General features: G+C 56.7%; 2 protein-coding genes across 5 annotated transcripts; one reads left to right on the plus strand and one right to left on the minus strand.

Annotated features, from left to right (window-relative positions):
• On the plus strand, positions 1-10,877 carry Scyl1 (SCY1 like pseudokinase 1). Of its 2 annotated transcripts, none has more exons than XM_028855867.2 (17): positions 1-192; positions 539-679; positions 850-1,199; positions 1,536-1,626; positions 1,724-1,879; positions 5,623-5,781; positions 6,131-6,238; positions 6,738-6,851; positions 7,515-7,670; positions 8,346-8,534; positions 8,651-8,726; positions 8,956-9,120; positions 9,304-9,443; positions 9,978-10,049; positions 10,139-10,336; positions 10,417-10,477; positions 10,596-10,877. In XM_028855867.2, the coding sequence occupies exons 1-17, from the start codon at positions 82-84 to the stop codon at positions 10,718-10,720; spliced, it is 2,412 nt and encodes an 803-aa protein (XP_028711700.1). In that variant the 5' UTR covers positions 1-81; the 3' UTR covers positions 10,721-10,877. The 2 variants fall into 2 exon arrangements, with proteins under 2 accessions (XP_028711700.1, XP_028711701.1); XM_028855868.2 differs by having other exon boundaries at positions 9,981-10,049.
• Ltbp3 (latent transforming growth factor beta binding protein 3) lies at positions 10,779-26,126 on the minus strand. 3 transcript variants are annotated; one of them, XM_028855863.2, is made up of 28 exons: positions 25,790-26,126; positions 22,911-23,240; positions 22,559-22,761; positions 22,278-22,383; positions 21,994-22,086; positions 21,703-21,825; positions 21,135-21,293; positions 20,859-21,044; positions 20,093-20,109; positions 19,944-20,016; positions 19,700-19,798; positions 17,655-17,780; positions 17,420-17,551; positions 17,195-17,323; positions 16,848-16,970; positions 16,583-16,705; positions 15,138-15,260; positions 14,814-14,933; positions 13,489-13,617; positions 13,086-13,253; positions 12,885-12,968; positions 12,583-12,711; positions 12,360-12,497; positions 12,132-12,272; positions 11,831-11,992; positions 11,682-11,762; positions 11,463-11,594; positions 10,779-11,363 (listed from the first exon to the last, which is right to left on the minus strand). In XM_028855863.2, the coding sequence occupies exons 1-28, from the start codon at positions 26,109-26,111 to the stop codon at positions 11,212-11,214; spliced, it is 3,903 nt and encodes a 1,300-aa protein (XP_028711696.1). In that variant the 5' UTR covers positions 26,112-26,126; the 3' UTR covers positions 10,779-11,211. The 3 variants fall into 3 exon arrangements, with proteins under 3 accessions (XP_028711696.1, XP_028711697.1, XP_028711699.1); XM_028855864.2 differs by lacking the exon at positions 16,848-16,970; XM_028855866.2 differs by lacking the exon at positions 12,132-12,272.
• Positions 26,127-26,949: the final 823 nt, after the last annotated feature.

The following is a 26,949-nucleotide window of genomic DNA, read 5'->3' on the forward strand; positions in this document are numbered from 1 at the left end:
CCGCCCTCGGCCCGCCCCGCCCCGGCTCGGGCGGCCGGAGGACCCGGAGTGGAGGCTCCCGAGCCCGCCGCGGCGGCGACGATGTGGTTCTTTGCCCGGGACCCGGTCCGGGACTTCCCGTTCGAGCTGAGTCCGGAGCCCCCCGAGAGCGGCCCGCCCGGGCCTTGGGCCCTGCACCGCGGCCGTAAAAAGGTGAGGTACCGCGCTGCTCCGCAGGCCGCGGCCGACCTCGGCCTTTCCTAGTCTGTACGCCGACACCGCTGCGTCGCGCCGGGCCTGACGTGGCCACCGAGGCTCCCGGCAACGGGCTTGGGAGCGGGGCGGGCAGTGACGACGTGGCGGGCGGAAGGACCGAGGGACGGACAATCGGACAGGACGGGGGTCACGTGAGCCTGGCCAGCTCCTGAAGAGCTGTCCTGGGGCGAGACCCGCCGGCGTCCCTTCGCTGCTCTGGAGACGGACTCGGAGCTGGTGAAGCCCAGGCAGCTTGCAGTGGTCACCTAGCCCGCGCCTCTCAGGTTGCTGTGTCCTCCACCAGGCCACAGGCAGCGCGGTGTCCATCTTCGTGTATGATGTGAAACCGGGAGCTGAAGAGCAGACCCAGGTGGCCAAAGCTGCCTTCAAACGCCTCAAAACTCTCCGGCATCCCAACATCCTGGCCTATATCGATGGGTTGGAGGTACCTGTCGCCCGATCTGCCCACCTCACTGTTCTCTGGCCCTCACTTTGTACCCAAGTGCTTCAACACCCTCAGATTTGGTATCTTCTCCACTACCTCTTTCCCGGTCATGTCCCTCATCTTCCCTTCCTCGTCGGAAACCGTGCCCTAATACCCTTTTCCTTATCCAGACAGAAAAGTGCCTCCACATCGTGACAGAGGCTGTGACCCCACTGGGAACATACCTCAAGGCACGAGCAGAAGCGGGTGGCCTGAAGGAGCAGGAGCTGTCGTGGGGGCTGCACCAGATCGTGAAAGCCCTCAGCTTCCTGGTCAACGACTGCAACCTCATCCACAATAATGTCTGCATGGCCGCCGTCTTTGTGGACAGGGCTGGAGAGTGGAAACTTGGGGGTCTGGACTACATGTACTCAGCCCAGGGCAACGGCGGGGGACCACCCAGCAAGGGGATCCCTGAGCTTGAGCAGTATGACCCCCCGGAGTTGGCTGATAGCAGCAGCAGAGCACTCAAAGAGGAGTGGTGGGTGACTGAGATCATTATGCCTTCATCTGTCCTGCGGGAGGCCCCGGACTAGCGGGGAGGCCCCTGGCCTTTGCTGCCCGGCTGGCACGGGAACCAGCATCTCAGGAAGAGGGTGGTTGGTCAAGGTGGACATAGCCTTAGGTGTTTGGGGCCTCTGAATTGGAAGCTCTGTGTTGGAGGCTCTCTGAGTTGGGGCTTCTTTGTTAAATGGGGCGAATGAAACAAACTGCTTGGGGCTGAGGGGTCAGTGCAAGGACACAGGCAGAGCCTGGAATGCAGTGGGTGCCTGGTACCTAAAGGGGAGCCCTGAACAGCTCTGGGTTACTGCCACAGGTCAGCAGACATGTGGCGCCTGGGCTGCCTCATCTGGGAAGTGTTCAATGGGTCCCTACCTCGGGCAGCTGCCCTGCGAAATCCTGGGAAGGTAAGTGTCCAGCTCCTGCCTACCTCATCTGGTCCAGGCCCTTGTTCCTTGCCAACCATCTACCACCCTTTTCCTGACATGGAACATTCTCCTGCAGATCCCCAAATCCCTGGTGACCCATTACTGCGAGCTGGTGGGAGCCAACCCCAAAGTCCGTCCCAACCCGGCTCGCTTCCTGCAGAACTGCCGGGCACCTGGTGGCTTCATGAGCAACCGTTTTGTGGAGACCAACCTCTTCCTGGAAGAGATTCAGGTGCGCTCCACTCTTCCCTGGGATTCTTTGTCATGGCCGCTCACCTATGTTTTGGTGTCTCTCAAATTTGCATTTGTGAAAACAAGCACAGGCAGGGGAGTTAGGTCCTTTGGGTGCGAACCCTGGCTTTGCCTCTTCTCCCCACGTGACGCTCCATGCCTGAAGTTCCACAGATCATAATGCCTCCTTTCCAGGAGCCTGGGGCAGAGTTTGCATAGCACAGTCCTCCTTGGAGTCTGTGGGTGCCCTGGTTTACTTTCTATTGTGCTAAGACCCCATGACCAAAAGCAAGTTGTTGAGGAGAATGTTTCATTGGCTTATGCAATCACAGTCCGTACTGAAGGGAAGTCAGGGCAGGAACTCAAGCAGAGGCCATGGAAGAAGGCTGCTCACTGGCTTGCTGCAGTTAGCTTTTTTAATTTTTTTTTTTTTAAGATTTATTTATTTATTATGTATACAATGTTCTGCCTACATGTATGCCTGCTGGCCAGAAGAGGGCACTAGATCTCATTATTGATGGTTGTGAGCCACCATGTGGTTGCTGGGAATTGAACTCAGGACCTCTGGAAGAGCAGTCGGTGCTCTTAACCTCTGAGCCATCTCTCTAGCCCCTGCAGTTAGCTTTTTTTTTTTTTTTTTTTTTGGTTTTTTTCGAGACAGGGTTTCTCTGTGTAGCTTTGCGCCTTTCCTGGAACTCAGTTGGTAGCCCACGATGGCCTCGAACTCACAGAGATCCGCCTGGCTCTGCCTCCCAAGTGCTGGGATTAAAGGCGTGCGCCACCACGCCCGGCTAGCTTTTTTATTATAGCCTGGGACCACCTGTGCAAGAGTCACTGCCCACAGTGGGCCCTCCCACATCAATCATTAATCATGAAAATGCCCCTGCAGGCAATCTGATGGAGGCATTTTCTCAGCTAAGGTTCCCTCTTCCCAGATGACAGAAAACTAACCAGCACAGTGGGAATTGGCTCTAGGACCCTTGAGAACTGGCAGATGCTCTAGTCCCTGATAAAGAATGTCATTGTATTGTTGGCATATCATTTCTGTCCTTCCATAACCCTGTGTGTATGTTTATATGCATGAGTAAGGAGGTGGACATGGCTATGTGCTAATGTGCAGAGGCCAGAGGAGGATATCAGGTGTCCTGCTCTATCCCCAGATGACTCATTCCCATTACTCAGGGTCTTACTCAGCCTGGAGCCAGTGATTTCCAGTGATTCTTCTGTCTCCACCTCCATAGCACTGGAGTTGCAGGTGTGTAGGGCTGTGCCCAGCTTCTTACATGGGCGTTAGGTATTTGAACCCAGGTCCTCATGTTTGTACAGAAATACTTTACCCACTGAGCCATTATCCCACCCCCTCTTCCTGTGGTGTTTAAATTATCTGTAGCTAACTTATTAGCACCTTATATGATATATGTGATGTGTAAGTAGTTACTAAACTGTGATATTTGGGCAAATAATGTCAAGAAAAAGTAGTCTGTATGTGTGTGGTATAGACAGTGCCTTCTTTCCTGACATTTTGGTCTCTGATTGTTGAATCCACTCATGGAGGCAGACAGGGAGGGCTGCTACGGAGAGTTGAACTCACAGCAGATGCTTAATGACTGCCCTGTCACTCCAGCAACTCCTTACCTGTTCCTCATGGGTGCCACACGAAGTGCTGGAGAGGGAGGAGAGTCAGACCTGCCCTCCAGGACTCAGCAAGGAGTAAACAGAACAGGTCCCCACCTTTGGGGCTCTCATTACAGGAGAGAGACAGGAAACGTTAATGAGAAAACCTGTGCTCCCTGAGTAAGTGCTGGAAGGAGAATGACCTTGTGTTCTGAGGCCCCCCTCAGAGAAGAGAATTGGGATGGGACCTGAAAGACTCAAAGGCAGGAGCCATCTGGATGGTGACTTGGGGAAGATGGTCCCAGGAGAGAGAAGAGCACATGGGGAGGGGGCACCTCTGCCTCACCTCTGAATCTCAGCACCCATATCTGTGCAGGGGAGAGAGTCACAGCATCCACCAGCTCTTAGGGGCACCACAGTGACAAAGGACCGAGGCTCTGCTCTGACCCAGCTACACGCAGGGACACAGAGACTCAGGAGCTGGGCAGAGGCACCGACCCTGAAGGAGCAGAGTGCAGAGTTGGGGTAGGGCAGGAAGGACTTTATCTGTTTTTGAGGCAGGGTAACACTGTGTAGCCTTGGCTATCCTGGAATTCACTATGTAGACCAGGCTGGCCTTGAACTTGCAGAGATCATCCTGCCTCTGCCTTCCTGAGTATTGGGACTAAAGACATGCCCCACCCTTCCTGGAACCAAAGTTTTTTTATTTTGAAGAAGCACCTGAGTTGTTGAGCCCTGATGTCTCCTGGCCAGTGTGGGGGCAGCAGGAATGTTCTTACACAGAGTTCTCCTCACATGGCTGACTGTGCCAGGCCACCTGTTCCCTGAAGATGAGCTCTTTCTGCCTAACCCCCTAGGAGAGTGTGGGAGTTTGGTACCAGGGGCTCCTCTTCATGTTGGGTGGACTGTGAAGAGAACCCACTGTGACTCCCTGGAAGGGTGACCTTGGCTGTGATTTGGGCTCTTTGAACTTTACCCATTACCTTCCCTGTGCTGGGGTCAAAGCTTGCTTCCCATGCTGGACTAAGCCACCTGGGCATTCCTTGTCTTCGGCCATGGTCGCTGGTTCTGGGCCAAGCTACCTCTGTGGGTTTGTGGGTTTTTCTTCTTCCTGAGGCAAGGCTTGACTATGCAGCCCAAGTTGGCCTTGAATCCTCAGTCCTGCCTTGGTCTCCTCAGTGTGGGGAAGGCATGTGCTGCCATGCCCAGCTCCTGGCCCTGGTACCCTTTACCCTCAGTGTCTTCTGTAATGGGGGAGTGACAACATGTTTTGAAGTGTGCAAGGTTGCAGAGCCATGCTGGCCACTTCTTAGCTGTGTGTCTTTAAACAAGCTCTCCTTTTGTTTGTGGCTTGCTGAGGGGACGCTATCCTGCCTCATGAAGTTGTGCGAGGGTTATTTGAGATGCTATGTGTAGAGGTTTTAGTTTTCAATATGTGCTTAGGAAATTTGTGTTGTGGGTATTACAGCCTCAGGTGGGGGTATTAGGAAGACTGATGGACTGTTGAGCCTGTCTGGGCCCAGGTCTAGTGGCAGACTGTGCCTGTTCCTGGACTTTTTCTATGGTTCTCCAGAAACTCGACCCAGTGTGCCCAACCAGGCCAAGGCAAGGAGCCAAGTGCGATCCTTCCTGCTTTGAGCCTCAGTTTCCTCGTGTGGGTTGTTGTGAGCTGCAGAGGACGTGCTGATGAGGGGTTTCATCTCTACAGTGGTTGCCTACCTTACAGGTTAAGGGAAAGGGATAGCAAGGGTGGTCACTAGAAGACGCTGGCTGTGTGCCAGCCCTGGGTCTGACTGTATAGCCTAGGCTGGCCTTGAACTCACTCTGTGGTCTAAGCTGGCCTCCAGCTCTAGGTCTTCCTGCCTTAGCTCTTCAGTGCTGGCATCACAGTGTGGACGGTCAGACCTGGCTGCTGGCAGTGTTGATGAACATTTCCTGGTCGAATCAGCGGTAGAGTTGTTAGGGCCATTTTACAGGTGGAGAGGCTGCCCCTGAGCGCCCCTTAAGTGGAGAGCTGGGCTCCATAGCATTGCCCCGTTCCTCCAGGCTGGGGTGGCCCTCACCCTCACTTGAGTCTGGAGTGTGCATGGTGAGGCTGTTTGTCCCCCGACCCTGTCTTTGCTCCCCCAGATCAAAGAGCCAGCTGAGAAGCAGAAGTTCTTCCAAGAGCTGAGCAAGAGTCTGGACTCGTTTCCTGAAGATTTCTGTCGGCACAAGGTGCTGCCCCAGCTCCTGACCGCCTTCGAGTTTGGCAATGCTGGGGCTGTGGTCCTCACGCCCCTCTTCAAGGTAAAGGGAGCCAGGAACTGTGGGACCCAGAGCCCTGGATGGATACAGCTCTGGCTGAGAAGCACATTCAGGGTAATTGCAAGCCCAGGGTCCTCAGGACTTAGCGGGCCAGGGCCACCTGACCAGTGGGAGGGAGGCTGGGGACTTCCAGCCCTTGGAAGGACAGTCCCTGTGCTCCAGAGCTGTGCTAATAGAGCCCTTGCTTCAGAGCCTTCCTCCTCTAAGTCCCCCCCATCACCTCATTCCTAGCCTGGAAGCCAGCAGTGAGCTCAGACAAGTTGAGGGAACCCTGTGAAGTTGCCCTAGCCCTGTGGATGTGGCCAAGCCCTTCTTCCTGCTCCTTCCTCAGGTGGGAAAATTCCTCAGTGCTGAGGAGTACCAGCAGAAGATCATCCCCGTGGTGGTGAAGATGTTCTCATCCACTGACCGTGCCATGCGCATCCGCCTCCTCCAGCAGGTAGAGGTCTCAGCCAGCTTCTGCCCAGGTCCTTCTCCCAGACCCTATCCTGGTTCCAATCACCCCCAGTCTTAGACAGGTGAACCCCAGAAACCCTTACCATGAATGTTACAGAGGTGAAGGGCCCGGAAAGCTCTTGGGAAGTGGAGCTGGTCCCAGGGCTTCTTGTAGCCTTGGGACTCTCCAGACTCAGTCACTTAGGTCCTCTTCCTCTAGAGCAGGACAGTTTCTCCTGTCAGCCCCAGGACAGCTGGAGCAACAAATTGTTAGCCTCTATGTTAGAAAGTTCTTAGGAGCCAGAGAGAACTGGTGACTCCCAGGCACCGGGGCCATCCCTGTCCAACTGTCAAAAGCACTTTCCTCCTGAGGACATGCACATGGGCTGGGCTCAGGAGGCTACCTGGTGGCCAGTGTCTGCACTGGACCACCCAAAGCCAGAGTAGCCCTGTGACTTTGGTGGGGATGCAGCCATCTTCTCATGCCCCACCCTGGGCCACAGATGGAGCAGTTCATCCAATACCTCGATGAGCCTACAGTCAACACCCAGATCTTCCCCCATGTCGTGCATGGCTTCCTGGACACCAACCCTGCCATCCGGGAGCAGACAGTCAAGGTGGGTGGAGTCAGGCCTGCAGTGGCCATCTCTTGGCTCCCAAGATAGGGAAGTGGTTCTCTCTGGAACACAGGCCTTGGTTTGAGACGGTGGGTGTGGTGGGAGGGTCCAGATGCATGCATGCTGCCAATCCAGTCCCTGGGTACAGCTTTGAAAGTGGGAAGGATCTGGGGGACTTTCAGCTGACGCTGAGCAGCTCCCAGGGCCTGCCTGGCCCCATTACTGGGACACAGTCCACACAGACAGCATGTCCTTCTGTCCTTGAATGGGACAGACAGTGGGCCTGGCAGATGATACACGGGTGACGTGTATTTCATCAGAAAGGGAAAGGGGATTATAGGCAGGAGGGTTTGTAACTTTTAATATGTGAGTACCTAGCAGCCAATATGGCAGGCAATACCTGTAATGCAGTACCTGCAATGCCTGTGACACCAACACTCGGGCAGAGGCAACACTCACAAGCTGGCTGTGAGTTGTAGGCTAGCCTAGTGTCCATAGCGTGTTTCAGGCCAGCCAGAGATATATCAAGACCTTGTCTCAGAAGACCTTCCTTCTCCTCCCAAAAAGACTGCCCTGCTGAAAGCCACAGCCCACTGGTGGCCTGTGCACTCTCTCAGGAGTCCATTCTTGCTCACAATACCTTCTGTCCCCTCCGCTCCACAGTCCATGCTGCTCTTGGCCCCAAAGCTGAACGAGACCAACCTCAACGTGGAGCTGATGAAGCACTTTGCAAGGCTGCAAGCCAAGGATGACCAGGGCCCCATCCGCTGCAACACCACGGTCTGCTTGGGCAAAATCGGCTCCTACCTCAGTGCTAGTGTGAGTGTCCTGGAGAGCTGTGGAAGGATAGCAGCCTCCTTTTAGGCTACAAGGCCTATGTGTGTGGGGGTCCTCATTGTTCCAGAGACTCAGCCCCGGAGCATCGTGAGACCTAATGCCTGGGCTTCTCGAAGTGGAGTTAGCCGTAGAGCACACAGTCAGGTGATGGATCTGGGTTCTGAACCCAGGTCTGCTTGATTCCAAGTCTTCACGCATCACCTCAGCCGAGGTCTATAAACTTGAACTTCTGCCAGGCCTGGATACTTAACAAGAATGAATGAAAATTGGGCATGGTGGTGCACGCCTTTAGTCCCAGCACTAGGGAGGCAGAGTCAGGTGGGTCTCTCTAAGTTTGAGGCCAGCCTGGTCTACAGAGTGAGATCCAGGACAGTTAAGGCTACACACAGAAACCCTGTCTCAGAAAACCAAAATAATAATAATAAAAGAAGAGAATACAAATATGTACCTAGGCTTCTCTTGGATCATTGGGTTCCACACTGCCTCAAGGTGTAGGACTAGAGCCCTCTTCTTTTAAATTATGAGTGATACGTTCACATTTTCAGACCTTGGGTCCAGTGGATGGCCCCTGTCCTGGGAAGTAAGGTCTGGTAGTTGGGACCCCTTGTTGATTCTGTACATTGAAGCATCCTTTCCCTTTTCAATCTGGGCTCTCAGACTAGACACAGGGTCCTCACCTCTGCCTTCAGCCGGGCCACTAAGGACCCGTTTGCGCCGTCCCGGGTTGCGGGCGTCCTGGGCTTTGCAGCCACACACAATCTCTACTCGATGGATGACTGCGCCCACAAGATCCTGCCTGTGCTCTGCGGCCTTACTGTGGACCCTGAGAAGTCTGTGCGGGACCAGGTAAGGCACAGCCAAGGCAGACCCCAGGGCTGGGCTCAGGGATAGCCAATCTCCCAGAGGCCTGGCAATCCCTTGCAGTCCTGGAGCACCCAACTTGGCTTCTTGCTACTCCACAGGCCTTTAAGACCATCCGAAGCTTCCTGTCCAAATTGGAGTCTGTGTCAGAGGATCCTACCCAACTGGCAGAAGTGGGTGAGTGGCCCACACTGTTCTCTTTCCCTTCGCTATGTCCTTTACTGTTCCCTGCTATGCCCATCCCATGGGAGCATCTGAAAGCTGGGAAACCCCAGCAAGCAGCTTCCTCTTCCATAGTGGAGAGGACTGAGCAGACAAGGGAGGGTTTGCTGTGGACCACTGTTGCAGAGCTGGCCCTTCTGTCCTCTCTCCATGAAGCCTATGCTGCTTGTCTCTCGTTATCCAGAGAAGGATGTCCATGCAGCATCCAGCCCTGGAACAGGAGGAGCTGCAGCCAGCTGGGCAGGCTGGGCCGTGACCGGGGTGTCCTCACTCACCTCTAAGCTCATCCGTGCTCACCCCACGCCTCTGCCGTCTGATGCCCCTGTGCCCCAGAGACCAGGGCCAGAGGGTGAGTATCCCAGGCCCACTGCGTCAGCGGCTGAGGGCTGAGAGCTGCTATTGTCACGTAATGTAGTGACAGGAACGGAAAGGATGGGGATGCTGGCCACTCTCCCTGGTACCCTTCTCCTTCACTCTTTGCTGCTTGGCAACCTCTACCCCTCCCCGAGAGCTCAGACTCTTTGTTCCCCAGGAAACCCTACTCCAGCCCCTGCCCCCGACACCCCGATGACCTCAGGCCACTGGGAGACACAGGAAGACGACAAGGAGGACACTGCAGAAGACAGTGCCACTGGTGACAGATGGGACGACGAGGACTGGGGCAGCTTAGAGGTGAGCGGGCTGAGGAGGTCTCACCAGGGAAGCCCAGCTCGACCACAGGCCACCCTTCAGGGGAGTGCACAGATTAGAGTTGGGCCTGCCCTCATCTGCACGGCCTCCTGGTAGGTGGCCTCACAGAATGGTCATGATAGACCAGCACCAGCCGCTGAGCACTATTCAACTTTCGGGTCCCCAAGAGCTGGGTCAGAAAGGAGAGGGTTGGTAGGTCTCAGAAACAATAAAAAACTGAAGTGTAGCCGGGTGGAGGTGGCTCACATCTTTAATCCCAGCACTCAGGAGGCAGAGCCAGGCGAATCTCTGTGAGTTCGAGGCCAGCCTGGGCTACAGAGCGAGATCCAGGACAGGCACCAAAACTACACAGAGAAACCCTGTCTCGAAAAAACCAACTCTTCCCCCCTCCAAAAAAAAACCAACTGAACAAACAAAAACCAAAACCAAAGGGCAGCTGAGCCGTGGCTAACTGTACTTGCCCTCTCGAGGGCGGAGAGTATCGCCGGTCATGCCTTTCTCCTCCTCACCCCACAGCAGGAAGCCGAATCGGTGTTGGCACAGCAGGATGACTGGAGTGTCAAGGGCCCGGGGAGCCGAGCTGGACAGGTGGGCTAGGTCAGGCAGGGGATATATGTGGAGCACTGTTTGGCTCTTCTCTCTACCAGCCTACCTCTCTTCCCATTGTTTGCTCACAGGTCAGCCACCCAGAGCACAAACCTCTGGAGTCAGACTGGAACAGCTGGGAAGCCGAGGGCTCCTGGGAGCAGGGCTGGCAGGAGTCCAGTTCTGTGCAGCCACCCCCAGAAGGCACCCGGCTAGCCAGCGAGTATAACTGGGGTGGTGCGGAGCCCAGTGACCCCTTTGCTGCCCTGTCGGGTCGTCCCAGCACCCAGGTACTGGCCCGTGGAGAGCACAGCTTGGGGTGGTCTGCTGTGGGAGCTGAGACCCACTGAAGCCCCCATTTTCCTTTCAGCCCAGGCCAGACCCAGACTCCTGGGGTGAAGACAACTGGGAAGGCTTGGAGGCCGAGAGCAGTGAGTATTTCCCACGAAGGGCTGGGGGAGCGGGTCTGGGGAGGGGGAACGGGTCTGGGGAGGGCAGGGCTGGGAGCGGAGCGCTGCTCAACCCAGTCATCCTCCCCTTCGACCCCAGGACAGGCGAAGGCAGAGCTGGCACGGAAAAAGCGTGAGGAACGGCGGAGGGAAATGGAAGCCAAGCGGGCAGAGAAGAAGGCCACCAAGGGGCCCATGAAGCTGGGAGCCCGGAAACTGGACTGAAAACCCTACCCCTAACCCCCCACTCCACCCCGGGCACTTCCAGTCACTGGAGAGCAGGCCTGGCGGATGTATTTATTGTACAAACCATGTGAGCCTGGTCACCAGGCCAGGCACATCTAGTGTACATAATCAGAGCCACAATAAATTCTATTTCACATCCTGGGTTCCAGCTCAGCCTAGCCCCTCCCAAGCAGTGGCTCCTGGTGCTGCCATCCCAACCACTTTTGGATGTGAATATAAATTTGCTTTGAAAGCCAAGAGTAAATTAAAGGGGCAGATCTGACTTCGCAGTTTCTAGGGATCATCCTCAGGGAGGAAAGCAGACAGCACTCTGCAGACAGGAGCACCCTTGGGTGTTGGGGCGCAGGAAGGAGATCTGTGGGCCCCGAGGGTCCTTGGGTCCATCTCTGATTTGGACAGGGATATGCTTGTCTCCACTGTCAGTAGAAACTCCCTCGACGATCAGCAAGGTAGGTGCAGGCGAGGTGCCGTCAGCGGCGGCGCTGAGGCACGCAGGCCCCGTGAGGGCGGCTGCGCGTGAAGCCAGCTTTGCAGACACAGCGGAAGGAGCCGCTCGTGTTCACACACCGCTCGCTCTTGCACAGCAGCCCCCGCTGGTTCAGCTCTCGGCACTCATCGATGTCTGCAAGGTGGGGTGACGATGCGGTCTTAGGTTAAGTCACAGTGTGGTGCCACCCAACTCCTGCTGGCTCTGCCCTCCTGTCCCCAACGTCCTGCTCACCCACACAGCGGGCGCGGGAGGCGTCCAGCTGAAAGCCGCCCGGACACTCGCACACCGCCCCGCCTGGCCGCGGCACACAGCGGCCGCTCACACAGCGGCACTCATCCGAATCTTCTTCCGAGCTGTCCTCGTCTATGCGGGCCAGAAGAATACAGATATCAACACCGGCTCCCACTGATGGCCTCCAATCCACACCTCTGCTCCCTTGGCCGCACTAACCTCGCGGAGACTTCCCCAGTAACAAGGGGCTCGTGTCCCAGAAAGAATTGCTCTCACTCTGTGAAGTCGGGCACTGGGACCCTAGAAATAGGTCAAGAGTCAGCAACACTATTCTAGTCCCTACCCCTCGTCCCTCAGGGGTAGCTCACCGGTGCCACGTGGCGGGCATGGTCTGCACTGGGTGCCCCAGCCACGGCCCTGGCGGCAGCAACAGTCATCAAAAGTGAGGGCAGGTCCGGTCAGGGGCCCCATACACATGCCATCCTCTCCTCGCTGGCCCCAGCACACTTCACGTCGCTCTGGGGTGTGCTCTGTGAACAAGACCCTCATCAGCAAGGAGGGAGGGCGGGACTGCCCACCTCGGTCCCATCCCACCTGCGGACTGTGGCCCGGGGGCATCACCCCGACAGGACTCAAAGTCAATCGGCCCAGGACGAAAGTCGCCCTCACCCGCCTGGCTCTCAGGGAGCTGGCAGTCGCGGCCGGAGAGCCCGGGCACCCAGGGTGGGTGACATTCGCAGCGGTAGGAGCCCGGGAGGTTGACGCAGCGGCCAGGGCGGCAAGCAGCCGGATCCTGGCACTCATCCACGTCTACGGGGCATGGGGGGGGGGAGGTAATCACAGTTCAGTCTGGGCTCTGGCCCCTCCTGCTCCCCACGCTGATCCCCTGGGCCTCACCCATCTCCTCTGGGCTCAGACACTGGCGCTGCGTGGGGCTATACTCTGCGGGCGGCGTGCAGGCGCATCGGTAGCCGCCGCGCGTGTTCTCACACACTCCGTTCCTGCAGTTGGACTCATCTAAGCACTCGTCCACGTCTGCGGGGAGACAGAATTGCTGGCGACAGGAGCGGCCCGGATCAGGGCAGCCGCTTCCCCGGGCGCCAGCCGCTGCTGTGCTCACCCACACACTCCAGCAGGTTGCCGTCGTAGTAGAAGCCTTGCTTGCAGTAACACTCGTACCCGGGCTGCGTGTTCACACACTTGCCCTCCTTGCAGATCTCTGCCCCGAACAGTATGCACTCGTCGATGTCTGTGTGACCAAGGAAAGCGTGAGTGCCCAGGGGCAGGCCCCGGCCTGAGACACCTGCGCAGGGCTTAGGGAGAGTTGAACCCAAGGCAGATGATTGGCGGGAATGTTGGGATCAAGCTGGTACAAGAAATGGGGTTTACCCAGCGAGGGGCAGACCCAGAAACCAAGCTTACCGCGGTGGGCTGGAATGCCGTAGTTCACGATGTTGTTGTCCTGTGTGTATCCCTTTCCGTCAGGGCAGAGGCTGTGGAACTCAGCTGCGGGGCCAGAGAAGCCAGCGGGTCTGAGCGCAGGCCTGCTCTCTCCTCCTTTCCCAGCTACCCAGAGGGAAAGCCCTTATGGCTTCCCGATGAACAGGGGTGTGTTCCTCTGACCTGAGCTGTAGACCGGACAGGGGTAGATTTCGCAGTGGTCCCCCCAGCCAGCTCCCAGAGAGCAGCAGCACTCTTGCTGCGTGACATTGGTGGCCAATACACTGTCGCAGAACACCGTGTCGTCGAAGTTAAGGTAGCACTCCTTCTTGTGGAGGGGCTGCTCCACCTCTGGGGAGGGGTGACAGTTCAAGTTGATGGAGACAGTAGCTTCGGCCTGTCTACTGTACCCCAAACCGCACCCACTCCCCTGATCTCCTAGTGAGAGGTCTAGCTCACCCCACTTCTCTCAGGCAAAGAGGATTTCTTCCTGTTCTGGGAATTCAGAAAGGTGGAACCAGGGCCCATCTCAGCCCAGCTGTAGCTCCGAGGATTAGCCAGTCTGAGGGAAGGGGAGGGTACTCACCCTCGCACCCATGCTGGTCCTGGGTGAGTGTGTAGCCCTCATCGCAGACACAGACGTAGGAGCCCTGCAGGTTCTCACAGGCCCCATGGGGCAGGCACAGCCCTGGGTCCTGGCTGCACTCGTCTATGTCTAGGAGAGCAGGAAACAGGAGCAAGCTCAGCTTTGCAGACACCCAGCCCCTCTTTCCTGGGGTGTGCCCAAATGCCTTACACAGGCTCCGAACCTGAATTTCTCCTTTGGTTTTAAAGCGCACACAACACGTGTCCCCTTGGGTCTGTCTATGTGGGTAGGTTTGTGACACTCCCTGGTGTCAGTCTTGGTAAACCCTTAGGTCCTCCTGGCAATGAACTCCTGATTCAGTTGGCATTTGGAGACCTTCACACCCCTCACTACCTTCCTGTCCCATCACATATTTGCTAGTCTTTGAAGCAAGGCCTGTGTTCTAAGCTAGTCTTGAACTTGAGATCCTCCTGCCTCAGCCTCCCATGTAGGTGGAATGACAGATAAAGTCATCCAACTTGGCTCATCACTCTGCTGCTCCTCCCAAAATTTGGCTCAAGACCTAGTCTTTCCCTCTCCTCTAAGACACACAATGAGAACTTTGCAACCGGTTCTTGGGGTAAAATCCCACCCACAGCCCCTGCTGAGAGACCCCTTCCCACCCACAGCCCCTGCTGAGAGACCCCTTCCCACCCACAGCCCCTGCTGAGAGACCCCTTAGCTTCAAGTCCCCGCTCCATAGCCATCTCCCTTTAAGTAACTTCCCGGCACCTTTCCCCTGAACCTGAGACTCATTTCCACTCTCCCCTCCAACTGAGGAGCCCCAGGTTATTGCTGAGATATCTAGTATAGCACTTGGCAAACGAGGTCTGCAGGCATCACTTGGTGGTGACCTACATACAGAAGAGTTGATGGGTCGGACTACTCCATCTGTAAAGAGCTGAGCAAGGGGATGGAGATGGCTCCGCCCTAAGAGCACTGGCCGCTCTTCCACATGACCCAGCACCCACTGTCCACTCACAACCACCTGCAGCTCCAACGCCCTCTTCTGGCCTCCGTGGACACTGTATGCATGTGGTGCCCAGACATAGTTCAGGCAAACACATATACACATAAAACAAGAGTAAATGAAATCTCAAAAAGCTGACAGAAACTGGAATGTAGTAGGCAACACTCAGAGGCATGATCCTTGTTACCAAACAAACAAGAGCTAGATAGATTGATGGATGGACAGATGGACGAATGGAAAGACTACAGAAAGGCTACACCGTGTCAGATCACACTGCCCAACACTCCTTTGTGAGTTCTCAGCCAACTCCGCATACCTTGGCACTTCCTGCCGCCCACCAGACGATGTCCCTGGGGACAAAGACATCTGTAGGAACCATTGGTATTGATGCAGTCACCCCCAATGCAGGCCGCAGGGAAGTCACATTCATCAATGTCTGTGGAGACCAGGGTTTGGAGAATCTCAGGGGGTTGACCCCATATACACAGCCTGGAGCTATCAGAGTTCCCTACTCTGAGAGCCCTGGGTCACTCCCACACCCCCAAACCACCACTGGGATCTGGATGGGGACTGGACCTGGGCAGTGGAGATCCTGGGGTAGGTAGGAACAGGCCAGCGCCCAGGCTCTAGGATCCCTCACCCTCACAATGGCTCCGGTCCCTGGACAGATGATAGCCAGAGAGGCACTGGCACTGGAAGGAGCCTGGAGTGTTCGTACAGACGCCATTGTCGCACACATTCCCAGCCTCACACTCATCTTTGTCTGCAGGGCACAGAGGAGTGTCAGGGGCCCAGGCTGGAGGTGGTTTCCGGCTTCTGTTTTCCCTCTGCTGCCCATTTGTCTGGAGCATTAGAGCCGAGCCTCGGGGGCCCTCGCCCCGCTCCCACACACAAACCATGCATGATGTCCGAGCCAAGTGCTCCCAGGATTCTTCAGCCATGTTTGATGCTAAGGAGCTCATGTCTTCCCAACCTTCTTCCACACTCACCAGAGGAGAGGTGTCCTCTCGTCTCATACTGCTTAGGGCCCCAGCTTCTCAGATGGTGCTCTGCAAGCCCGGCCACCTTTCACTAGCCTACAATTCCTTTGCTCCCATCTCCTGATGCCCTTTCATCTGCCCCTGCCTCCCCTAGTCTCGGTGTCCATGAGGCTCTGTTAGATGCTCTTACCTAATGCTGCCTCGTTGGTACACAGGCTCACCTCCACTTCCTATAGCCCCGTAGTCCACAACTGAGAGTTCCATGTGGACAAGACTGCCAACCCACACCGCTCCACTTCTCAGTTCAGCACCTCTGACTGCGAGACCCAAATAGACCTCCCGACCCAGCTTATCTACCATGGACAGGCTCAGCACCTTCCCTCTCAAGGGGCCCCTCCCAGTGAACAGCATCCCCCATGGAGTCACCAAAGCAGACTCTGGGAGGGGCCATCACTCCCCCCTCTCCTTGACCTTGACTTCCCTAGCCAAAGTTGTTCTAATATCACAGCATCCCATGGCCACTCCAGGCCACCAATCTCATTTCATCTGACCACCATGCATGCTGTTCTCTTGTCCTTTGCTTAGCTAATTCCTGCGGTCCTTTAGAGAGACTCAGGCCGCCTTCCTTCAGCTCCTGGCCCTGCAGTAGACAAGCCTGTCAAGTTTCCCAGTTTCTCTGAATTCCTTGCCTCCAGCCTGCTTTTCTGGTCCATAATAAACATTACCACAGGGAAGAGGACTAATGATCCTTCAGTCTGACACCTTTTTTTCCTTCACATTAACAAGATTTGCAAGCAAAAGTTCCAATCCTCATCTCTTGAGAGATAAGAGATGGCTCAGTAGTTAAGGGCATTTGTTGCTCTTACACAGGGCTGGGGTTGGATTTCCAGCACCCACTTGGCAGCTCACGGAGGCCAATAATTTGAGTACCAGAAGGTCTGGTCCCGCCTTTTGGCTTCCGAGGGCACCAGGTATGTACGTGGTGCACGTACATGCAACAGGTAAAGCATTCATCTACATTAAAAAAAAAAAAAATCCACCCTCCAAATCCCAGCTGCTTGGCTGAGGACATCAGCCATTGTCTGCGGAGCATGCTGGAGCTCACCCACGCAACTCCGGCCGTCCGGCGCGGGCTCGTATCCCTGGGCGCACGTGCAACGGAAGGAACCAGGAAGGTTCTCGCACCATCCGGGAGAGCAGGGGCTGCCCTCGGAGCACTCGTTGATGTCTGCAGGGAGGAGCACTAGCGTCACCCGGTGCCCTACACCAATTTGCAAGCTGCTAAGGGTGAGGCTCCCCTCTCCAGGGCTAGGGGAGGGGCTCTACTCCCAGGAGGCCCGCCCCCCGCGTGGAGTCTGAACCGCCCTCACCACGACAGGCCCCGCCCCCCTGGCTGCGATAGCCGGGCTGGCAGGCGATGCACTTAAAGCTGCCAGGCTTGTTTTCACATTTGCCATCGGGGCAGGTGCTAGGGTCGCGACACTCGTCGATGTCTGCACGGAAGGGAAAAGGAAGAGGACAGGTCTGGGGACAACATGGCTGGTCCGGTGCTCAACATGACAGGGCCTCCCTCTGTCACAAATCAAGGCAAAATGGACCGGTTTGGGATTTCCTGACTCCCGCCTCAGAGGACCATAGATGGGTGCAGGCCTCCCGGCCCCACCCTAGGTCGAGGGACAGTTATAAAAGCCCGCTTTCATCTGGACGGGTACCCCACCTTCACACACGGGCGGTCGGGAGGCTTTGAGCCGGTAGCCGGGATAGCAGTTGCATTTATAGTGACCCGGGAAATTGATGCAGAAGCCGCCGTCGCCGCACAGGTGAGGCTTGGTGCACTCGTTCAGGTCTGAGCGAAGACAGGGCGTGCAATGGGCAAGGGGCGGGTGGTGGGAGCCGGCCCCACCCAGTATCCCCAGGGTAGCCCAGGGTCGTCGGTGCTCACCCACGCACGAGCGTCCCCCTGCGCCCACGTGGAGGCGGTAGCCTCGGTTGCAGTGACAGTTATAGGAGCCCCCAGTGTTCATGCAGATGCCTTTCCCGGGGCCACACGGCTCCGCCTCGCACTCATTCACGTCTGAAAGGACGGGCAGGCCAGGAGGAGACATCAAAGGCAGGTTGAGAGCCCCGGCTATCCCCTGGGCCACCCGCCCCACTCCGCCTCCCACAGTCCCGCTCACCAACGCAGTAGCGGTGCTGCGGATGTGACCGGTAGCCCGGGTTGCAGTAGCAGGAGTAGTCGGAAGGGCCAGGCACACACTGTCCGTGGCCACAGATGTTCTGGTTCAATCGGCATTCATCCGTCTCTGCGGCATGGGTGGATCGGGTCAAGGGGCTGGTTAGGGAATACCTGCTTTTTGCCACACTCCAGGGGTAGATGCTTGACACCCCAGCCCCACTGCTCAGGAAAGCTTGGTCGCAGAGGGACCTCTAGCTTCTGCACATGGGTATTTGAATCCTAGGAGCTCCTGAACTTCACCTCAAATAATCCCAGTGCCCCTCCTTGTTGCAGAAAGTCTCCAGATAGGACCCCCGTGTCCTTGCCATCCCTGCCACCTCTGTTACTTCTGTCCCTAACATTCCAAGAGCCTGACCCACGTCACCTCAATACACTTTCCCCAAGGGTCTCTGAGATAACATCCTCCCAGTCACCCCGGCAGTTTAAACCTTGTAGTCTCAGGCTTATTAATATCTTCTAGGCAGTGACTTCAGCTCCCCGTGTTCCAAGGACCTGGGTCCTCCATTTTCCAGTGGTAGAGGAGCCCAGCTCGTGCCAGAGCTCTGTCCAGATGATCAGACGGAGGACCCTTCTCACCCTCTTGTTCCTAGGCTCCATCTCCTCCTCTCCCCTTTGACCCGGCCTTTCCCAGGAAGCCCGGGGTGAGGATGAGAGCTGTTCTGCCTAAACCAGACCTGACCAGCGGCCATTTGCAGGCTGCTCTCGGCTGGAGTACCTCTCTACAGGCTTCCTTGCTCTCCTCCCAGGTACCTGTCCTCCACATCCTCACAATCCCCAGGGCGCAGTCACCTCCACCCCAGCCCTCATCTCAGGAGCTCATCTTGACTCAGGGTTTCAGTCAAGTTTAATGACTGTGGCTTTGGAGTCCATGTCACAGGCTTGATATGGCTCCACTGTGACCCGGGACACATGGTTAAACCTCTCTGAGCCACAGCTCTTTTTCATCTGGAAATGAGGCAAGCATTTGTTCCCTTCAGAATACGAGAAAGTGAAATGGTGTTCAGTTTGTGAAGCTCTTCACGTAGAGCCTGGCAGAGACTGCTCAGTCTGTGCTGGCAATCATTATAATGCTCAAGTCCTTGCAGAAACTTCTCACAGCTTCTGGCATCAAACCCAAGCCTGTTTGTTATGGTGGCTCCATGAACTGGCCTTCCCCTGGTTCTCTGTGGTTTCTCCCTCCTCCACCAATGATTCATACTTTTCTACACCTTTGCCCAGACTTAACTTCTCTGGAATGTTCTCTCTCTCTCTCTCTCTCTCTCTCTCTCTCTCTCTCTCTCTTGGTTTATTGAGACAGGGTTTTTCAGTGTAACAACCCTGGCTGTCCTGGAACTCACTATGTAGACCAGGCTGGCCTCAAACTCACAGAGATCTCTGTCTCTGCATACTGAGCGCTGGGATTAAAGGTGTGTGCCACCACCTCCTGGCTGGATTGTTCTTTTTCTGAATCTGCATGTCCCTCTCCACTTCTCTTGAATGTCTAGCAATCTTTAAAATGTTACACATTCACATACACACACATTCATACACCCCCAACCTCTTATTGCTACCTAAAGTCACAACCTTCAGACTTCCAGTCTTCTCTCACTTATCTTTTCATAGCATTTATAAGAGATGCTGGACTTTAGTTATTGATCTGCTTTGGAGGTCTCACACGATCGTCCAGTCCAGACTGACCTTGGACTTTAGGCAATTCTGCCTTCACCTCCCGAGTATTAGGATTGCAGGTGTGAGCCACCACACCTGGCTCCATCATTTGCTTTGCTTGCGGTTTATTTGGGAGGCACGTAGTAGGTGCTCAATACACAGGAGCTGAATGGTGAATACTCTCGGATTGAGCTGAGCATCATACTAGCAGGCCCCCTGGAACTTCCCAGCTCCCAGGTCAGGGCAAGTGCTAACCCGTTAGCCTAGGAAGTGACGGAAGGAGGGAGCCTAAGCTGATGGGAAGCCTATCCAGAATGTGGCCCAGCTGGCAGGCCTTACCTGTGACCTGAGTCGGGGCGATCTCCACCGCACTTCTGGACGGGGGCAAGTCTGGCAGGAACCGGTGCAAGGTGGGCGGGGAGGGGCGAGAGATCAGCTCTGCAAGCAGAAGAGGGGCTTTTCAGAGAGCAAGGCTGGTGACTGAGCCTCCTACCCCCTGCAGGCCACACCCAGGCTCCACTACTCAGTGCTCACCGGAGCCCCCCCCCCCCAGAACTGCCTTCACCTGCAGTGCCGAGCTCACCTGGGTAAGGCCGGGCAGGTGAGGTGGTGGCCGTGGGGTGGCTCTGCTGTACTGAGCGCTCCTCACTCACTGGCTGTGGTTGACAGCAATATAAGCCCTCCCTGCTTCCTCTGGCTCCCCACCCCCTCCACCTGGCCTCCTGTACTCACTGGGTCCATGGTCACTCCTAAAAGAGAAGATGAGATATTAAATGTCAGGATGGGAGGTCAAGATCAAGGAGCAACAGCTGGGGCTGTATGACTAGGGGCGATCTCTGAGAGTTCAAAAGTCATGCCTTTGGGTCAAGGGTCAACGCTTAGATCCTGGGATTATGGTATGTTTGCTTTAGTGGTCATGTCTAGAGAGCAATGGTTGAGCTAGGTTTGTTTGTTTGTTTGTTTTGTTTTGTTTGTTTTCCAGACAAGGTCTCTCTGTGTAACAGTCCTGGCTGTCCTGGAACTCACTCTGTAGACCAGGCTGGCCTCAAACTCACAGAGATCCACCTGCCTCTGCCTCCCAAGTGCTGGAATTACAGGCATGTGCTACCACCTCCTGGCATTGAGCTAGTCTAGGAAGTGATAGCTCATGGTCAAATCGAGGCTGAGGGTAAGCGGTAAGTTCTGGGGTCAGTGGTTTGGGCTAGGGATTTAAACCTTACAACAGTGGTTCTCAACCCTCCTAATACTATGACCCCCCAACACCTGGCATTACTGTGACCCTTTAATACAGTTCCTCATGCTGTGGTGACCCCCCCCCCGTGACAAAATTATTTCCTTGCTACTTCATAACTGTAATTTTGCTACTGTTATGAATCATAACATGTAAATATCTGATATGTGACCCCCAAAATGATCAGGACCCACAGGTTGAGAACCACCGCCTTAGACAGGCTGTGAGTCTTATCTGTGGATCTAGAGTCACTGGATCAGGCCAGACCTCTCTCTTCCTCTGTGTCTTCAGGTGGCGGTGCTCTGCTGGGGCTTTCAGGGAGCTGCTGGGGTTTGGGTGGTCCGTCGGGGTGCAGGAAAAGGGAAAAGTCACTTTCACCCTGGATGGTGAGCGTCTGGTGGGAGGTGAGGATATGGTACCCCTTCCCAGCTGGGCAGATTTCCTTGAAGGCTGCTGTGGTCAAGATGTGGACACAGCAAGTGAATTCCTGGGCAGGCACACAGCTCCTCTCCCCACATTACCTACCCCATGCGCCTGACTGACCTGTACCGTCTGCTGGACAGCGCTGGCAACGTGCCCCCCACGCTTTACCCACACTGCAGCAGCAGAGTTGGCGGGTGAGGCGTGTGGTCAGAGGATGCTGGCATTGGTGTTCAGGGCTCACCAGGCGGAAACACAGGCTTTTCTCCTCTGGTTTGTCGGCTGCAGGGGTGGTAGTGAGGGCAGGACCTGAACATTGTCCTCTCTCAGCCCAGTTGCTCCAGACTCTGCCTCTCTGGTTCAGTCAACTCTCGAGCCATAGGTGGCCCTGAATTCTTGTGACTTCCTGACACCTTTGTGACCTCTGACTTCTGATTCGAGTTCTAAATTTCATTTGTTCTCCTCATCAAACCAGTGATTTATAGGACCCTGATTTCATCTGACCTCTTGTGAGCTCTAACCTCAAGCTTTCATGTGACTCACTGATTCTATCCGCTCTGGGCCTTGTTGCTTCTGCTATCAGCCCTTAACCCACTGGTGATTTCTTGTGACCTCCGACTCCGTCTGGTTGGAGCTGTGCCCCTCCCATCCATGCCTTGTGGGTTCCCAGGGCCAGGAGTCCAAGTCTCACCAATGCACTGTGTCCGTGAGGGGCCCAGGCTATGACCGGGTGGGCAGACGCAGCGATAAGAGCCAGGGTTGTTGAGGCAGTCTCCATGGCGACACATGCCGGGCATTGCACATTCATTGATGTCTGTGATAGCAGTTTGATCGTTGCAGCTGGGGCCATGAGGTGCCCGCAAGCTGCTCCATACTCTTCAGGCTTCTGCTTTAGTTAGAGTTCCCTCTCTCTCACTTTGGGACACCACCCCACCGTGACCACCTGCCCACCCCACAGTCCAGACTCTCCAGCTGACCATACCCTGGCAATGGGTGCTGTTGAGCCTCTTGTAGCCCTGGGGGCAGTCAGCACCCACCTCCCCACGTACAGGTCCCGGCTTCTGCACCCCTGTATCTGCAGAGAAAGGACAGACACAATAGCAACAAGGAGAGGAAATACTGGGGCTCTGCAGGGGAGAAGAGAGGGCGGGCTCTTGGGAGGAAAGAGATCATCTGGTGGGCATAGGGCTGGAGACGCCTGTGCAGGGATGCGGAGGAAGATCGCTGGGTCACCCTAAGGGAGATACCGCCGAGCCAGGCACTCACACTGGAGCTGTGGGCACTTGTGACACTTGCTTTGTCCCCAGGCAGTACCGATGCTCCCACAGCAGTCTTCCTGCTTGGTGAGGCCGGGCAAAGGGTTGCTGCCACACTAGAGAGAGGGATGTGGAGAGTAATCAGAGTGCCCCGCCCCCACTTGCCTCCCTCCCGAAGCCCCTTTGCTCTTTTCCAGCCCTAACCTGTGACACTCAGTTGCATGCTGTCCCGATAGGAAGGGTGACCCTGAGATAGAAGGATTGTTCTTCTGGAATTGCGGATTTACTCACGGGCTGCTTGGGCAGTGTATCCTGGAAGCAGCGGCCCAGTGGCTTTTGGGTGGGTGGCCTCGGGTGAGGGGGCTTGGGATGCGGCAGCAGGAGCTGGGAGGAGGCTGGGCCCTCTGCATTCGGCCCCTCTATGCGGTGCACCTGAACGGAAGCTTCAGGAGGGTGATGGACACGCACGTTCACCACGGGGGGCGGAGCCTGCACTGGGGGGGCGGGGCGCAGTGGCCTCAGGGTTGTCCGGCGTCTGGAGGGTCTCGTCGCTGAGCTCCTCCAGGGCCTGACGCGCGCCCAGATCTAGCCACCCTTATTGCCTGCCCATTTCAGCACCCCCGGGTTGCCCGTCTCCTAGTACCTTCTGCTGAGATTTGTCCTGGCCCCAGGGGCACCAAGAAAGCTGCGTGTTGGGCAGGGGGTCCCTCCCCCGGCCCAGGAGGATCCGCGATCACCTGCACCGCGTAGATGGCGTGTTTGCTAGCCACAGACTCGCCTTCTGGAGCAAGGGGCGGCAGCGGGCCTGTGGACATGGCCCCAGTCCGGGCCAGTCCGGGGCCTGAGCTGCCGGTGCCGGCTCCAGTTCCTGCCGCAGGCACCTGGCAGAAGCGCCCCGTGAAGTCCGGGGGGCACAGGCACTGGTTTCGGGAGGAGCACTGGCCACCGTTCATACAGGGCAGAGGGCACACCACTGCGGAGGAGACAGGGGTCAGGGCCTGGTTGCTCTTCAGTCCCCAGGCCATCATCACCCACATCCTGGCTCAACTTCCTTCCACGTATGGGCTCTGCCCTAATTGGGAAGCTGACTTTTCTAACAGGTCACACACATGGAAATGGCCTTCTGTGGGTCATCAACACCTTTCTATCCGTGATGGATTCTGAAATCTTAAGTTCCAGGCTGAAATCCTGGTCATTCGCCCTTATGTCTCTGAGCAACTTCCCCTGCCCATGCTTCTGGGCTCTCATCCACGGTGGCAATGTTCCCTTGAACAGATGCTTGGCCCAGTGTGGTACAGATGGAAGAAGTGAGAGCTAAAGCTCTCCCCTTAGTTCAGGTCTCAAGTCTGTCCCCTAGCTCATCCTCACCTCCTCCCTCCATCTCGCTACCTACCCCAGCTCATACAGCTACCAACGACTGGACATGTCTAATCTCACCAGGATCTGGCCCAGGATACTGACAGAACTCAGGACCTCTCTCTGTCCAGCTGGAAGTTCTTGTCTGTTAAGCTCAGACTCCAGCCCTCCCAGTTACAGCCTCTGTAGTGTCCCCTGAGGTCATCTCCCACCCTTCTCAGGGTCTCTGCCTCTCCCCCACTTGTCCACAACCCCAGTGTGACTGGAGAGACCCGCCTCAGGCAAAGTTCTAGCAAAAAAGAACCCCACCCCTTCACTCATCTTATTGTTCTACTCCCTGTCTGAACATTTGAGGCCATGTTCCAGAACCTTCTCTCAGTCCGACTCCCTCTATTCTTCCCCTGCACACCTCTGGCCCAGAACCTACCTACCCCTTACCAGTATTCTCACGGTTTTATCTCTTTCCTTTCCCTATTCCAGAGTCCTTCACTGTTGCTGCATGTCCAGACCGGACCCTTCTGGGCCCAGCTTCTCTCCTAGATAGGAATCTTCCTCGCTCTCCACTCCCTGCCCAGCCTGGCCGGCACTTTCCTGAGTTGTGGTCATACAACTGAGAGGGTCTGCCTCTCCCACTATGAAAGGTGTTTTGGAGGACAAGGCCTGGTGATCCTCAGCTCTGTGTTCCAGAGGAGGTACAGGGGTGAGGAAAAGACTTGTGTCTTGTGTCCCTGAGCTCCATCTCCAGCCCTCTCCTGCCTGTTCCAAGGCTGCTCCACTTTCTGGGGGTGGGAAGGTGGCTGTGTCCTCACAGAGGGCAACCCTAACTCATTCCTGATCATCAGGGTGTACTCAGAGCATCCCAGACTAGCCCATCCCATCCTGCATCGTCTCCAGAGACCAGGCCTCAAGGGCAACAGAGGTGTGTCCCGGCCAGAGGAGGCAGGATCCTCTCCTTCCTGCCTTCCAGTGAGTCACCCACAGTGGTGAGAGTGACCTCTCAGTGACACCCTCCCACTGTGGCCCGGGCACTGAGCCTGGGGGATGTGGGCAGCATGGATAAAGACAGCAGCCTGCACAGGATGACCAGGCAGGGGGCCTGAGAGGCTGGTCACACATACACTCCCATGCACAGTCATCCCGTCACACACACAGACTCATTCTGACACAAACACGGGCTTACTGTGTAAACACTCCCAGACAGTGACTGGAGACACACAGAACGCGAACTAATCTCAGTGGGCCATGCCAAAGTCTGTGCATGTCCCTGTACACACACACACACACACACACACACACACACACACACACACACACCCCTCATGAGAACTGTGAAACACATGACGGGGACTCCTTTGGTCTGGAGCTGTGAGTAAACCAAGGAATTCGTGAGAGGGGCTGTTTTCCTGGTACCATCCTGGGCATGGCCTAATTACCCTGTCCAGGAGGGTAATTACTGCTGGGACACCTCCCCCTGGCCGGGCCCGCAGGGCTCCAGGGGAGGAGTCTTGAGCCCCAGGCCTTCTCTTTAAAGAGATGCTGAGGAAGGGGTGGGCTCTAAGCTGACCAGGAGGTGGAGGCAGCTCTGGGGCCTTTGAGATGTTTGGAGCTTATGAGTGATATATGAAATGGATTAGCTGATTGAAGACCCAAAACGATCCCCCTCCAGGCCTGTACCACTTCTTAACACCCCACTATTAGGCCTCAAAGCTTTCCCCCCTAGACTTTGCCAACAACCAACTCCCTCAGCAGAGTCCTGACCTTAGCTCCTCCTCCCAGAGAACACAGGTGTCTCCTTCCACCATGACAAACTACACAGTTTTAAAAGATGTCCGTTTCTTAGGGAAATGTTTACCTGCTTCTCTGGACTTCCTACCCCGGCTCTCATCTCTCCAACCCCGGTCTGCTCCTTCTTAGAACTGAGCACGTCCTAAGAAGCCTGCGTCATCCGGGACCCCAGTCCAAGCCTCAACCCGAATCCAATACTTAAGTCCAGGCTTCCCTGCAGCCCCTCAACTCTGGCTCGCTCCTAAGGACTGCAGCCTCTCAAGCCCCTTGGCCCCCAGATCTCCGATCGCTGTACCCATCTCTTATGCCCAAATGATCCACTCTGCTTCCTGCCTGGTACTGCTTTTCCCTGTGCCCCCAGCCAGCGCCCCCGGCCCTCACCCACGCGGAAGCCAGAGCCGGTGAGCGTGTCGGTACTGTGGCCGTTCTCTCCGATGAGCGTCATATTGGAGCCCTGCTGACAGCTGTCCCGACACTGGCCCTTCAGACAGGTCCGCTTGCAGATCACCGGCGCAAAGACCACCTTGAAGCGCTCGCGGGCCAGCGCCCCGCCCCCGCCCGTGCCCCGCTCACCGGCCGGCCCCCCCTTGGCCCCGCCGCCCGGGCCCAGCAGCGCCAGCAGCAGCAGCGCCAGCAGCCCCGATGTCCCGGCCCGGCGCATCGCAGGGGCCAGGCCGCGGGCAGCCCCTCGGGGCCCGGGCATCCGGGGCCGCACGACCCCGGGGAGGTGACGGGGGCGGGGGTGGGGGAGCCCGGGCTGGGGATCAAGAGCTGGGAGCCCGGAGAGGGTTGCAGAGGGCAAAGCGGGGGTGGGGGGGTGGGGGGGGGAGAAGCCGAGGCCGAGGGCAGGGAGGGGACAGCAGGAGCGGCCGGGATCCCCGCTGCGAGGGAGAGCGACGGAAGCCGCCCCGCGAGTAGAGCGAAGAAAACTTCCCTGGCCGGGAGAAACCCAGCCAGGCCCCGAACTGAGGCAGGAGCGAGGAGGCCGGAGCAAGTGGAGGCGGAGAGGAGGAGCGAGGGCAGAGGAAGGCCGGGCGGCCGGCCCGCTCCGCGCCTCCCCCTGGCCGGGCTCCTCTCCCGCGGCCGCCGGGAAGCAGGGAGCGCGCGGGGAGGACGCAGGGAGAAGTGAGCAGTTGTTTTCCCTGGCTGGAGCGCGCCGGCGGCGAGGGGGGCTGGGACGCTGGCCCCGGGCCAGGGAGACAGTTTTTTTTTCCTTTCTCTCTCTTTCCCCCCTGGTTCAAGCGTCGTCACTGCTGCTGGGAAAAGCGACGGTGTGCAGCAAGGAGGGTCGCCGGCTGGAGTGGGGGTTGTCCCCCAGGTGCCCGCCCGGCGCGGGAACCGAGCTGGGTCCTTTCCAGAGTCCTCACCTGGGACTCGCGGGCCTGTCCCGCCAGATTCCTCCGGGCGGGGTGTGGAGGCCTGAGCACACCTCCCCACCTAGCTCCTTTCTCTCCCGGTCAAAACGGGGAAACCGAGGCAGATGGGCCTTGCTTGGAGGACCAGAGGCCTGTTAACTTTTGCCCATTGACCTTTGTACATGT

This window comes from Peromyscus leucopus, chromosome 1, assembly GCF_004664715.2.
Source record: "Peromyscus leucopus breed LL Stock chromosome 1, UCI_PerLeu_2.1, whole genome shotgun sequence".
Taxonomy (NCBI): domain Eukaryota; kingdom Metazoa; phylum Chordata; class Mammalia; order Rodentia; family Cricetidae; genus Peromyscus; species Peromyscus leucopus.